The following is a 13,687-nucleotide window of genomic DNA, read 5'->3' on the forward strand; positions in this document are numbered from 1 at the left end:
CTAGTGTAGACAGCTTCTAGGAATACAGCCTTGTTCATTTCAGAGTTCTAGCATCAGTACTTCAGTTCTGACCAAGTAAAATCTCCAGACCTCTCTTATAGTGCCTACTCTCAAGCAAGGCTTACTGTTTGGGAAGAAAAAAAAGTTTTTAATTTAAAGGAAGATGGGTCCATTAGCTGATGACCCCACTTTGGGACAAGGTGAGTTGGAGATGATGGATGTCTTCCAAGTGGAGATGTTTCATGGAAGGTGGGAGGGGGGAAGTGCAGCTATAGATTGGGAAATCCTCTGCCTGTGATGGACAGGTGAAGCCAGGAAGCAGAGTCTGAAGAGAAGCCTAGGATGACACCTAGTCTAGGGAGGGCACAGGGAAGATGAAGGTAGATGAGCCAGGGCAGGGGCATAAGAATCAGGAGAGACCGTGAAGCCTGAAGCAGGCTGAATGGCCTGGTGGGGTGCTGCGGAGGTGGTGGTGAGTGAAAGCCAGGCAAAGGCCATGGGGCAGGGCTGTAAGGAAGTACTCAGAGACTTGAAAGGGTTGTTTCCATGCAGGGATGTGTTTGGAAGCCACGTGGTTAGGGGTCAGGAAGGGGACTCCAGACAACGACGGGAGGTCTGTGGGACTAGGCCAAATGTTCAAGATTTTTGTCTCCAAAACCAAGAATGAGAGAATGGTTGGAAATGGTGGCTGTGCTATTTTGGGCTTTCTGAATGAGAGGAGGTATGGCTTTGGGATATTTGGCCAGTATTAATGGAGGAGGATGGAGAAAGGGATCTGTCATCCCTAGGGGCCCAGAGGTGATTGGGAGGCATGTCTTCTTTCTAAAGGGCAATGATAATATAGTCAATAGGATGTGGGTATTTGAAATCATCTATGCCAGATAATGGCACTCTTTCTCTTTGTGCCCTGGAGAACTTTGAGAAATGTTCTTTAACCTTCCCAAATCCCCATCAGCTCACTGGACCCGGAGTTATCAGTAGCAATTAGTGCTAATTAATTGGAATTTGGAACTCTTGACCTGCAGGATGGGTGTGTGTTTGAGAGATGTTTATGAAGGATGGTGTTTATCTAGAGGATTTCCTTTTCTTTTAAGTTTCAGGGCTGGAGGCTTAAGCATCTCTAATCCAAAGGAAGGAGATCCAACAGTTGTTACAAAGCCTTAAATCTCTCCTCAAGTCTCCTCATAGGATTAGAGACACCGGAGAAGGGTAGGAGAGGGTAGGGTGGATGTTCCAAAGCCCCAGGCCAGGGCGATTTGAGCAGAATGAGAGTGTCAGGGATGGAAAATGAGGCAACTTGCATCCAACTGGAGATGAGACTGTTCTTCCTCCCCGAATCCAGTTAGGAGCTCCTCTGCTGTTTGCTCTGGTTCTTTCTGTTCTTACTAACCACATTGTACTTTGAAAAGTCAGTAAAATGCAAATAGCGATGATGGTGGTGATGAAGGTAAAATAGCAGGAGGCAAGTATTTCGAAGAACATGCATATTTCTTGCCTTCACATGTTGTTAGGGGACAAACAGCAGGGTGACTTTCGTTTGGATTCGCTGCTCCCTTGGCAGAGCAGGATGCTGGTGGAGATCTACCCATTGTTAGAAACCAGCCACTCCTAGGAAGGAATAAACACACACAGCCAATCCATTGTTGTTCTGCAGGAAAAATAAGAAACCCAGACTTTGGGAAGCTGAGGGGCAGGAGGGGGTCTGATGGCCCGGGCAGCAGACTGCTGGAGTGGGCTGGAGGGGGGTGGCGGGGGTGTGGAGGTGCATAAGAGAAAGATTGCTAGCCGCAGGAGCTTCTACAGAAGACCAGGATCTGGACAAGACAGTGGTTTTTGTTCCGCTTGGCCTAACCCATGCCCTGGAAAAACAAACACCGGGAGAGAAGTGATGAAGTCAAACCCATTTCTCCAAAGGACCTGGTCTAGAATTGTTGACCCCAAGCCCAGGAGTGCTGCTTACTTGCTCCTGGTCCAAGCCATTGGGACCTCACTCTAACTCTCCTTGGGGACCCCAGTGTTACTTAATGAGAGCCATCATTAGGAATTTAAAGTTTATAGGACATGTTCACACATACCTATGTTGGATCCTCTCCAAAGCCCTATGAGGTGGAAATTAACATTAATTCCAACCTGTAGATGAAGATAGGAGGGAAATGGGCCACTGCAGCTTCGAGCCTTTGGGTCCTATGCTGGGACTCAACATGCAGGAACATGTAATCAATCCTATTAAGTAGAAATCCCTTCCTTGTTTCACTCAGGAGGCAACTGAGGCTCAGAGAAGTTAAAATGACTGGATCAAGGTCACGGAGATAATAAGACACGGGGGCAAAGTAAAAGCCCTATCTTTCAGACTCCTGGTCTACCACCAGTGGGTGTGGCAAGTTTCCATCACAGGTGTGAGGTTGATTATTCCCCCTCTGGAATCAGAGAGGGGAGAGGCGCACTGCATGGTTTTGTGTGCAGAGGCAGGTCCCTCTCAGTGCCTTGGGGACTGCCTGGTTATCCACCTCAGGCCCTCTGCCCCGTCTCCCCTCTCTACCCCACCCCAGTACACCTCATCCCTCTGTTGGAGCCCGGCAAAGAGGAGCGAGCTGCCCACGCTCCAGAGGTCTCAGCTTGCAGAGCTGGTAATGAGCCCTTTGTGTGTCCAGTTTGCCACCTTTCATCTCCTGCTCCCGCTGGTGTCCGCTTTCCCTATTAGCATCTCTCAGCTCTTTGCTGAGCCCTCTGCCCAGTTTGTGGCCAGCTCGAGTTGTTTGTCAGGGATGATGGCTGAGGGATATGTGCACTCAGGGGAGGGCCGCTTCAACCAGAATTGCTCACATTTTCCATCCCAGGTGCCAGACATCTCTCTTCTCTCCCCACCGCAGAAGCAATGAGGGTTAGGTCACCTGGCTTAGAGGCAGACAGTTGATAGCTAGGCCCCCAAATTTCAGGCCTTTGAAGATCTGCTATTACCTTTCAATTCCCCCTCCACGGGTGAAATGGGAGCTGACTGACCAGCAGCTCTTACACTTAAGCAAAAAGGTTTCTGACTAATTCTTCACCCCCCCAGCTCGACTTTTTTTCTGCCATGAGACTGCCCATGGGGGCCCATCGACCAAACCTCCCGATGGTTTTTCTGGACAACCCTCTTTTCATGATCCTCATATTTAACTATTTGTTGTTTGCACTGCCCAATGCAGCGGCCACTAGCCATACGCAACTATTTACACTTAAATTTATTTTGTATTTACGTATATCAGATAAATTTATATTAATAAAAGTTAGAGAAAAAAATTAACAGTTTACTTTGTTGTTTTGAGTGCTCAGTAGCCATCTGTGGCCACTGGCTACTGCTTGTGCATCTAGAGAACATTTCCACTGTCATAGAAAGTTCTAGTGGACAGCTCTAATCCACACAGCCAGAAATGCCAGTATATTGGCAGCCACAGTTCCATCTCATGGACCATCTCTCTCTCATGGAAGGTCCTAAAGCTCCCTTGACTTTTCAAGTGAATCCATGTGAGTTCCCAAAATGTCAGGGCCTGTTGGGGTTAGAGGCCCCCTGGCCAAGGATGCCTCCAAAGACATGTCCTCTGTAAGATTCACGAGCGCCATGTTTGTGTGCCTGCCGTCCCCATGCAGTGGGTCACGCAGGACCCAGCCAGAACGGTGTGTGGGATCTTCGAGACTTCACTCCATTTGTAAAGGAAGGAACTGGGCGTCCATGAGTTTCATCCAAGCCCTCAGCCCTGGCAGCCGCATGGGACAGCTGGGTGGCTGGATGTGGAATCCAGTGTTGGCAGAAGGAGGGCAGGGTAGGCCTGAGAAAACCACAGCTGGGGATGGATGCTTCTAGACCTGCCCTGCCCTCGGTGGGGGTTAGGGTGGAAAATGCTTCTCAGAGCCTCTCCACTTCCTTTCTGGACCTCTTGGAGGGGAGTCTTGGCTGCAGAGGGAAGAGAAAAGGATTTTTTTTTTTTCTCCTTCTTCTTCTTCTTCTTCTTTTTTTTTTTGCTTTCCCTTCCCCACTGCAGAGAGAAGGGGCACATTGGAGTAAGAGGTTTAACCAGAAGCAGTTTCTCTTTGGACCGGGGGCAGTTGGTTACTCCCTGCCAGCTCCTGCAGGCAGAAAGCACGGCAGTCTGGCCTGCCGCCCCAGCCCTACCTGTCATGTGCTCGGCAAGTCCGACTTGAGTCCTTTTTTCCACTGCCTCCCTACCCCGTCACACTGCAATTGCAACCTCTCATTTTTCTGCTGCCTAGATGATTAAAAAGCATGACTTAGTGGAAAAATCTCAACCTCCTTAGGGTCAGCCTCTTAAGCAGCTGTTGAAGATAAGATTGTGCCGGCAGAATACTCAGCCACACTCTGCAAGGCTTTCTGTCTTCACGGGAGGAAATGAGAAGCTGATCGGTTCCGGGTGCATGTTGTTTGTCTTGGGAGAGAGCTCCAGTTTCCAGAGGTATCAATTGGTATTATTGGATACAAAATTAAAATCTTTGATGGAAAGGTGAGAATATTAGAGTGCTTTTTTTAAAATTCAGGGAGCAGACTTTGTCAAGGAAAAAAGAGTTTTTTTGTTTTGTCGTTTTTTTTTGTTTTTTTGTTTTTTTTTAACAGCACCTGCTTTGAGCAATTCAGGGAGCAAAGTTCTCTGGCAGCTGAGCAGTATCAGAAATTCAATGCTCAGCCTTCCCCCCAAGGATTTAAGAGACTTAATTGTGCAGCTCCTGGTAGGGAAGGCATTGTTTGGAGTTATTTTAATTACCATGTGAGAATTGCCACCTCTTGCTTACCGAATGCGTACTTACTGTCATCTTGTTGATACAGTTCCAAAGAGGACATTGCGATTTTAATTCAGCATATGTCCTCAAAGCATTTTCTCATCTTTGTGTCTGCCAAGAATTTGTACCCATCTGGTGAGACGCGAAGGTCGCTTTGCTTTTCAAAAGGAGAAACTGAGTCACGGGCGGTTGAGAGGACTTGACTGGGGTTATGGAAGTGATGTCAAGGACACAGTGAGGACCTGGAGTCTGTAGCTCTGCGCAGTGTGTTATCCAGTGAGCACCTCATCTGAAGTCCTGTAGCTCTGAGGGCAGGTCCCCATTCAGCCACTTCCTAGCTGTGTGGCCTTGAATAAGTTGCTTGCTTTCTCTGTGCTTCAATTTTCCCTTCTGTAGAATTGGCTCACACTACTCAATACTTAATAGGATTATTGTGAAGGTTGAGCTTCTGCCCAACAAATGTGCCTGGCTTCTCTTCCGTCAGCACCATCATCTTTTTAACATCCTAACCCCCTAATTTTAGTTAAAGACCTATTCCCAGCCTAAAACAAAATTACACGCTCTCCACTCCCACCATGCTTCTCATCTTCCTACAGCTGGCCTCCCTCTGTCTTGTCCCTTTCGCTCTTCCTTGGCTCCGGCGATCATAATTAGAATCCGGTTGCTGGGACGTCACAGGTGGGTCAGAGGGTAGAGGCAGGTAGGTCAGAGGGTAGAGGCAGGGGCCAAGGTCTGCGCTGAGCCAGGTGTCCAACTCCTTTTGACATTTCATAGCTCTGTCGCAGGCCCGGAAGATTTAGAACAACTCTCTAGACCAGGAATCTTATCTTCTAGACCAGGAAGCTCATCTTTAAAAGGCTGAGCTGCCCAGAGGTCATCCTGGCACCTGAGCTGGACGGCAGTTGACACCAAGTCTTGCCCACCCTCCCTGGTCAGTTTTCAATCTGTAAAATGGGCATCCATTCACTTTTCAAAAGGCCGAGGCCCTGAAAACAGCAGATCTAGGTTTGAATCCTGGCCCTTCCATGTGTCCCTCAGAGCCCAGGATCTCACGGCTCCTCAGGCATGGTCAGGCCTATGTGAGGTGAGGTCTGAAAGAGCTTTGCAAACTGTAGTGTGCTTTCCCCTGGCTGGGTTTCCCCTTCCTCACTCCCAAAGCTCGTGCGTGGAGGGCACCTGTGTTTCACCCCCATGGAGGGGCTCCTGGTCCAGTGAGGAGCAGTGAGGACAGGCCAAATAGACAACTTGACCCTCTCCCTGCTCAGCGCATCAGATATGTGTGCCCAGCATAGATCCGGGGCAGAACCACAAGGTCGGCTGCATCAGGAAGAGAAAGGCTGGAGTGGGGGTCTACTTTTGCCCCAACTCGTCTAGCCCCTCCTCTGGTTAATTTTCCTCCCGGCTGCCATTACCATACTTTTTATGAGCCTGTTAAGTCTTTAATGATGCTGGGTTGTGCAGCTGGCTTAAGGCTTAATCCCAGCAATAGGGCTTTATTGGATAAATGGTTAATAATCACTTGTCTACAGGGATTGGGGAGGTTTGTTGAGGCCCGTGACTCCCGAAAGCCCCATGTGGCCTGTGATGTGGCCTGTGGCGTGGTCTGTGGCTGAGCCAGCACTGCTGGGGGTTGGGGTGCAGGGAGATCGGGCACCACAGGAGCTGGGAAGGCCTGAGTTTATAGGAGACATTTCTTCTCCCTCCTGAGAATACAGGACGCTTGCCCATTGCTGGGGGCCTGTCTTGATCGGTGCCTGGTTCAGGCAATGCCCAGGCTCACTTGCAAATGTTGTCTCCCCCCACTCCCGATTTTGCTTTCCTTTCTCTTGCTGTTAACAGGCTCTGTGACCTTGAGCAAACCTCCTGGTTTGCCATTGGTTTCCTCATCTACCAAATGGAGACATTGGAAGAGATGGCCTTGAAGGTGCCACGTGGCTCTCAATGTCTGTGTCCTGTGAGCCTCAGTGTCCCAGACAGAGGCTCCTCTCCCCCGCTCTTGGGTCTGTCACCGAGGGCTGTAGATGGCAAGGGACCAGCAGCCCATTGGATTAAGTATTTAAGCTGCTGGGCCAAGAATTGGGTCAGCTGTAGCCACAGGGCAGTGTGTATGCAGGGGATCCTCAGATCCCCTCATGGCCCTTGATTTTATGGCCTGGTGCGGGGTTTCTCCCAGCGCTGGGCGGTACACACAGTAGGCGTTAAAAAAAAACAGCCTCACTGACGGGACTCTGAAAAGACTTCCAGGGGTAGAACCGCCAAGGAGCCAAGAGCTGTTCACAGCTGAAAAATTCTGTTCATGGCTTCCCTGTGACTGCGGCCATGCGAGCACATGTCCCTGATCAACCCTGATTTGGCCTTGACTTAAGAGTCGCAGCGAGATCAGGACCCATCTATGTGAGGGGCGGGGTGTTAGCGGGTCATGCGCACCGGGCTTCAACGGACCTGGGTTTGAATCCCATTCCTCTACCACTCATTTCCAGGCTGTTTGGTTTAGGCCACCTCCTTCTTCAAACCTGAGTCTTTAAGAGAGTATTAGCAGCAGGTGTTTTCAGCACGATTGTACTGGTTCAAAACGATGTATGTAGGGCACCTGGAAACTGGCTCCTCCTAGGCACTGATGGTCACCCTGAGGGGTGGGGGGTGTCAGTGCTAAGGTATTTGCAGCCATGCTTTTGGCTGCCAGGGTCACGTGCTGGCTGCAGGCAGTTGCGGTGTACTATGATGACATGATTTTAAGTTCTTTTATCTGCAAGTAAAAGACAAGAAAAGCTACGAACAGAGCCACCCCACAGATTTGGGGGCACTGCCCTGGAAACTTGCAGCTTCAGGATTAAAGTCTGCTGGGGGCCGGTTTCCTGGGCCGCAGAATGTGTGTGTTCCCTGGCTCCCGCTCAATCCTCCCCGTGTGTGTGCAGCAGAGGAACGGGATTTCTCTTTTCGGGGACTGTAGGTGATGGGGCCTCGCTCTGCTTTTCTTTTAGATCTTCCCCGACCCGTCGGACTTTGACCGCTGCTGCAAGCTCAAGGACCGCCTGCCGTCCATTGTGGTGGAGCCCACGGAGGGCGAGGTGGAGAGCGGGGAGCTCCGGTGGCCCCCCGAGGAGTTCTTGGTCCAGGAGGATGAGCCGGACAACTGTGAAGAGACAGAGAAAGACAACAAGGAGCAATAGAGTCCCTGTCGACCTCCTCGGGGGCCACACCAGACGGCATCTGTCCCTGAACTGTGTTCTTTCCCATTGTGATGGAAGAAGGAAGTGAGCCACAGTCGTTCTGAAAATGTCCAATGATGGCTTCCGTTTTGCACCTGCAAATCACCGAGTTGGTTTTCTTTTCTTTTCTTTTCTTTTTTTGAAATGTGCTGGGCAGTGGAGCCCTCTGTGACCATTTGCAAGGCCTTCTGAGAAAGGAAGCTGCTTAGAGCAGGGGTGGGGGGTGCGGGGAGGGAGGTGGTGCGTCTTCGAGATGGGTATCTGAACCGGCGCAGGCTAGAGGCAGCGGCGGGATTCCAGGGGGCCCTGGGGGACTGGGGAGGGGGGTAGGGAGTTGTGCATCGCCAGTAAGAAACATTCAGGTTAAGAGAACCAATGGGAGACAGGAGAAGGAAGATAAAATACCCGTTTGAAAGGAAGCCTTGAGCAGAGGAGGGCCGCTGGGAAGTTGCCCGCCAGTGGCTGCTGGGGTATCGAAAACGACGCGTTCCTCACTCTCTCCAGCTCTGCCCACCACCAGCCTTTGCTTTTATGTCAGCTATGTTGGTCTGTTCACAGGAGGCTGGGAAAGAAAAGCAGCAGAAACCGGCGTCTGCAAAGCCGGCTGGAGGCAAGCGTGGGAAAGGAGGATTCCCTGCTCCTCCAGCCTCTGCTCCGGCTGTGGCAGGTTCTGGAGGTTTCTTAAGAGGCAGCACTCTTGAGCTTCTCTCTCCTGATTTATCCTTTTGCCCTCCCCCAGCCCTTTAGGAGGAACGGGAGCACTTCCCACTCTGGGGGGGACATTGAGGTGGACGCTGGACACGAAGACCCCTCCCCCCTGCTCCCCCAGGCTTGCTCTGTTCTGAGCAGAGGCACAGAGCCCTGGCTGTACCAGGCCGGCCCTCCTTCTTCTTAGCACCATCTCTGCAGCCCCTGGGCCGAGCAGTCAGGCGGAGGTGACTCCCAGCCTGACCCGCGGTGGTACCCACTCCCGCATGGGCTCCCGGTCCCTTTTTCTGGTGGGAGCTGAGTGGAGAGAAGAGGAGACTCTTTCTGTTTCTTGTTGGGAAAGTGAGCTTTAAGGGAGGTCCTAGATCTGGGATTATCTGATGGGGGTAACAGGGCTCTCATGCAGCAGCCTGGGGACTAAGTGTGAAACTGAAGGGGTCATGAGATCCCCCTGGTTTCTCCTTGTGCTCTGGACGTAGGTAGATGGATGGCATGGTGAGGGAGCACTGAGTATTGGTCCTCATCCCTCTCTGCCCCTCACTTGTCCCCTACAAGGGCACAGTTGCACGAGAAAGCTAGCCTCAGACTTAGAGCTTCTTATAGTTAAGAACCATCTGGAGCAGCCGGTTGCAGGACACACTCTTGGAACCTTCTCTAGCTTTCAGCACAAGTGTGCAGCCGACAGCTGAGCTCCAGAGCCTCCCGGAGGCTGAACTGGGCCCATGGAGGCACGCTGGTAGCCCTCCCGTGGGTCTGGGTTGACCCCAGTTTGGGACTTGTGTATAGAGCTGTATTTAATACCTCAAGGTTAGTGTGGTTCGGGGGATCTGGGACAGGATGAGGGTGTGTGGTTGACATCGCGGCAGGATTTGGTTCTGGGAAGCTGACGCTCGCCCCTCCACTCCCCCCCCCGACCCGTGTTGTCTGCTTGTGTTATACACACCGATGGCAATAACTTCTTCCAGCTCCTTGGGGCTGGGAGAGGCCTGCAGCCTGCTCCACCAGGGCGTCTCTCCCTTGCTCCCGCTGGTCCTGTTCTGGCTGCACAGACTCCTCCCTCCTTCCTCATGCCCTCGCAGCAGCATTTCTTCTCCTGCACCTGCCTCCCTTCATGGATGGACTCTTGCCTTTTAAAATCCTGTGTTTCTGTGTCCCTCTCATCTGTCCTGGTCTTGCCGTGTGATGGGAACGTGCTTGTAAACTGCATAACAAATCTATTTCGTGTATATGTGTGTTTATGGGGGTGACTTGTTATTTTGTCAGTCGCTAGACACCTTTGTATGACCCTTTGGAGTCCAAGCAGGCCAAGGGCTGGCAGCTCGAGTCGGGACCTGCAGCAGCGAGCCTGTGGGAGGGACCCAGCCACTCCTGGACAAGTGGCTGAGCTCCTATCTGGCCTCTTTTTTTTTTTTTTTTTAAGTAACTTGTGTGTATTTCTAACTGATCATATAAAAAAAAATAGTATTTCAGTAAAAATGCCTGTTGTAAGATGAACCTCCTGTAACTTCTATCTGTTCTTTTTTGAGGCTCAGGGAGAAACTAGCATTTTTTTTTTTTCCAAACTACTTTTTGTCACTGTGACAGTTGTAAATAAAGTTTGAAAATGCTTTCCACTCTGGTCTAGTTCCCTTCTTTCTTCCACCTCTGCTGGAACTGGCAGAGCACAGCCCTGAGATGCCACGTTCATGGGAGGCTGAGTCAGGAGGAGATCCAAGTGAGGTTCTGGATGTATCTTGCCTGTTGGCCCTTCCGGGGTGAGTCCATCCATGGGTTTTAGTCACTTGGCTGAACGAAAGCAGCCTTCCCTTCTGTGCCAGCAGTTTTCAACCCTAGATGTACATCAGTATCACCAGGAAAGCTTTTTAAAAAGTACAACTATCTGGATTCTACCTCCAGAGACTTGGATTTCAATGGGCTAGGATGTGGGCCGAGCACTAATTATTATTATTATTTTTTTAGAATCATGGGGAGCTTTCAACACCCAGCCACAGTTTTAAGTCACCTTTCTTAGGGAAGACAAATACCCATGATATCTTAAAAGGTCATTCACAAAGACTCTGGGGGAGGAGTGGATGGGCTTGTATACAGCTAACAAGAGCTCTCGTAGCCATTCAGAACATTTACTGAGTGCCTATGATTTGTCAGGCATCGTTCACAGATTGAGATAAACACCATTAACCGTGGTCCCAGCCCTCACTGCGTTGCTTTAATGTAAATCAAATGACAAGGATAGTAAGGGCCACACAGGAAAAATAGAATGCCCTGAGAGTATCTGTTGGAAGGGCCAAGATGGACCTCCAAAGAAGGGGGTGAGGTGCACAGAGAGTGCTAATAGCAGAGAGAAGGCTGGGGATGAGCTTAACTAGTGGGGGTGGGGAAGGAGTGCCAGGAGGGCTGCTAATGCCTTGGTGAAGAGTTTGGATTTTATTCTATGTGCAGGGCATAGAATGGTATCATTTACATTTTTTTATGCCATCTCTGTGGAGATGGATTGGAGGGGACAAGATGGAAGGCCCAGAGTTCAAGAAGGAGGCTTCATGGAGGTGGGAGTAAAAGAGATGGTGCTTTGTGGAAAGGGTTTTCTGACATTTTCCAACCTAAGGCTGGATATTTTTGCCTTTACTTAGCCCATATCTGGGTTCATAACGAGTGAGTATAGATAATCAAGTGATCTGTGCTGAGGATGTCTCCCAGGATTAATAGAATATGAATCCATTTTAACATTAGCCTAAATAAAACGATCAGATTTACAGATCGGCTGCTCTGAGAATAACTTGCAGCCTTGTGTCATTCTCATCCTGGATTGTCCCTCTATTTCCTTCCAACAGCCTGAGGATGGAGTTTATTAGAACACAGCCTTCTTAGAGATAGCCCCTCATAAAATGGTCTTTATTCACAGATAACATCATCTATATAGGAAAATAAATCCACCAAAAAAACCCCACCAAAAATCCACCAAAAAACCCTCCCCAAAACAAAAAAACAAAAAACCTACCAGAACTGACAAAATGAGTTCAGCATGGTTGCAGGATCTAAGCTCAATATACAAAACTCAGCTATAGTCTATATACTAGCAATGGATAATTAGAAATTGAAATTTAAAATTACCACTTACATGAGCATAAAAAATATGAGGTATAGGGATAAATCTGACAAAATATGTGCAAAATCTGTTCAATGAAAACTACAAAACACTGTTGAGAAAAATTAAACTTACAAACAGGTATACCATGTTCATGGATCTGAAGATTAGCTGTTGTTAAGATGGCAGTTGTCTCCAAATTGATCTATAAATTCAACAGTCAAAATCCAGCTAGCTTTTTTTTTTTTGCAGAAATTGAGACTCTGATTCCGAAATTCATATGGAAACACAAAAGACTTAGAATAGCCAAAACAACAACTTTGAAAAAGAACAAAGTTAGAGGACCCAGATCTCATCATGAAACCTATTACAAAGCTACAGTAATCAAAACAGTTTGGTATTTGCATCAAGACAGACAAATTGTTCTGTGGAACAGACCAGACAGTCCAGAAATAGACACAAATATAGTCCATTGATTTTGACAAAAAGTGCCAAGGCAACTCAATGGAGAAAGAAGTCTTTTCTACATGTGGTGCTAAAACAGTTGTGTGTCATATGCAAATATCTCCTGGGGATAGAAACAAAGTCTTCACTTCTGTTTCCCATTGTCTCCATGTGAGTTTCTAAATAGAATAATTACTCATTTAGAGAAAAAAAATTTCCTCCTCTATGGCCAATTGCTTCAATACTCTCCCTGCTTTATCCCAGTTCACCTCCTCTCTCTGTAAAGGAAGAGTAACCTTGCTGTGTTATTCAGGCTGACTTGCATTCAAGGTCTACTCAGTCCCTCCACATGTAATTTGGACCAATTTCTTAATGTCTAGCAACCACAGCATTCTTTTCCTAGTACTAGGAAATTTTGAGCACTCAGTAGGTGCTCCATAAGTCAAGATTTTTTCTCTCTTCCCTTTAAAGATCTGGCAGTTAAGAAACTAGTCCCTGCCTTCTGTCCCCTGCTATTTGCTCAGGATCATTTGTACACACACAGTCAAGGGAAATCTCAAGGTGAAGACCCTCCTTTCCTGCAAATGCAAATCCATGTTCATCACCACGAGAGAGAGAAAGCAGGAAAAAGAAGAGAATGTTAATGTCTTGTCTTCTTTCCACCAAAATACTGGAGAGGGAAGAGGGAGACAGCACCCACAAAGATGGGCCTATTTCCTGGCTCCTTTTTAAAGAGGTGATTCTTGGTCAGAGACCTATTTGAAGTGATGCTTGAGTTTTGTGTATACTGGGGAGAGACTCCAGGTGGGGGTGATAGTGCGTGCAAAGGTTCTGTGGTAGAAACTGACTTGATTTTTTGAGGGATGTCTGTGAAGCTAGCATGGCTGGAGTAGAGGGAAAGAGAAGTAGCTGAGGTAAGATACCACAGAGCAGAGTGGAGAATCACTATTGCCCATTGTGAGAAGCCCACTGGGGAAGGAAGCAGACTTATAGGACATCCTAGCTCCTGGAAATCCACCGGTCAGCCCATCCAAAGTTGTCTGATCACTGGCAAATTACAGTCATTATTAATTTACCTGAGGCACTGTCACATTCTGTAGGGGTTTCTAGATCATCAAGTGAGGATTAAGCTAAGTAGAATTATATTTGTACATCTATCCTTCAGTTACTAAAATGTGATTATGGCTTCAGAGAATGGGCTTGGAGATTGGATTCCTGAATTTGTAGCTCAGCCCTGCCTCTTACTAGCTGTGTGACCTTGGGCAATTTGGTTTTCTTCTCTGGGCCTCACTTTCCTCCTCTATGAAATCAATTCCTACTTCACAGAGCTGTGGTGAGATTTAAACACATCTTTATAAGTAACATGCTTAGAACTATATCAGGTACATAGGAAGCACTCAAAATGTTAACCATTGTGGTAGGCAGAATAAAGATGCCCACATCCTAATCTCAGGAACCTGCGAATGTGCTGTGT

General features: G+C 48.5%; 1 protein-coding gene across 2 annotated transcripts in view; it reads left to right on the forward strand.

Moving 5' to 3' along the window:
- LBH (LBH regulator of WNT signaling pathway) overlaps positions 1-8,081 on the forward strand; it is a 28,956-nt gene extending 20,875 nt beyond the window's left edge. For both annotated transcript variants that reach the window (XM_032849992.1, XM_032849991.1), the window contains one exon: positions 7,752-8,081. In XM_032849992.1, the coding sequence (XP_032705883.1) occupies positions 7,752-7,940 (189 nt within the window). In that variant the 3' untranslated portion in view covers positions 7,941-8,081. The remainder of the gene's footprint in view (positions 1-7,751) is intronic.
- Positions 8,082-13,687: the final 5,606 nt, after the last annotated feature.

This window comes from Lontra canadensis, unplaced genomic scaffold (assembly GCF_010015895.1).
Source record: "Lontra canadensis isolate GAN:19392208 unplaced genomic scaffold, GSC_riverotter_1.0 scaffold283, whole genome shotgun sequence".
Taxonomy (NCBI): domain Eukaryota; kingdom Metazoa; phylum Chordata; class Mammalia; order Carnivora; family Mustelidae; genus Lontra; species Lontra canadensis.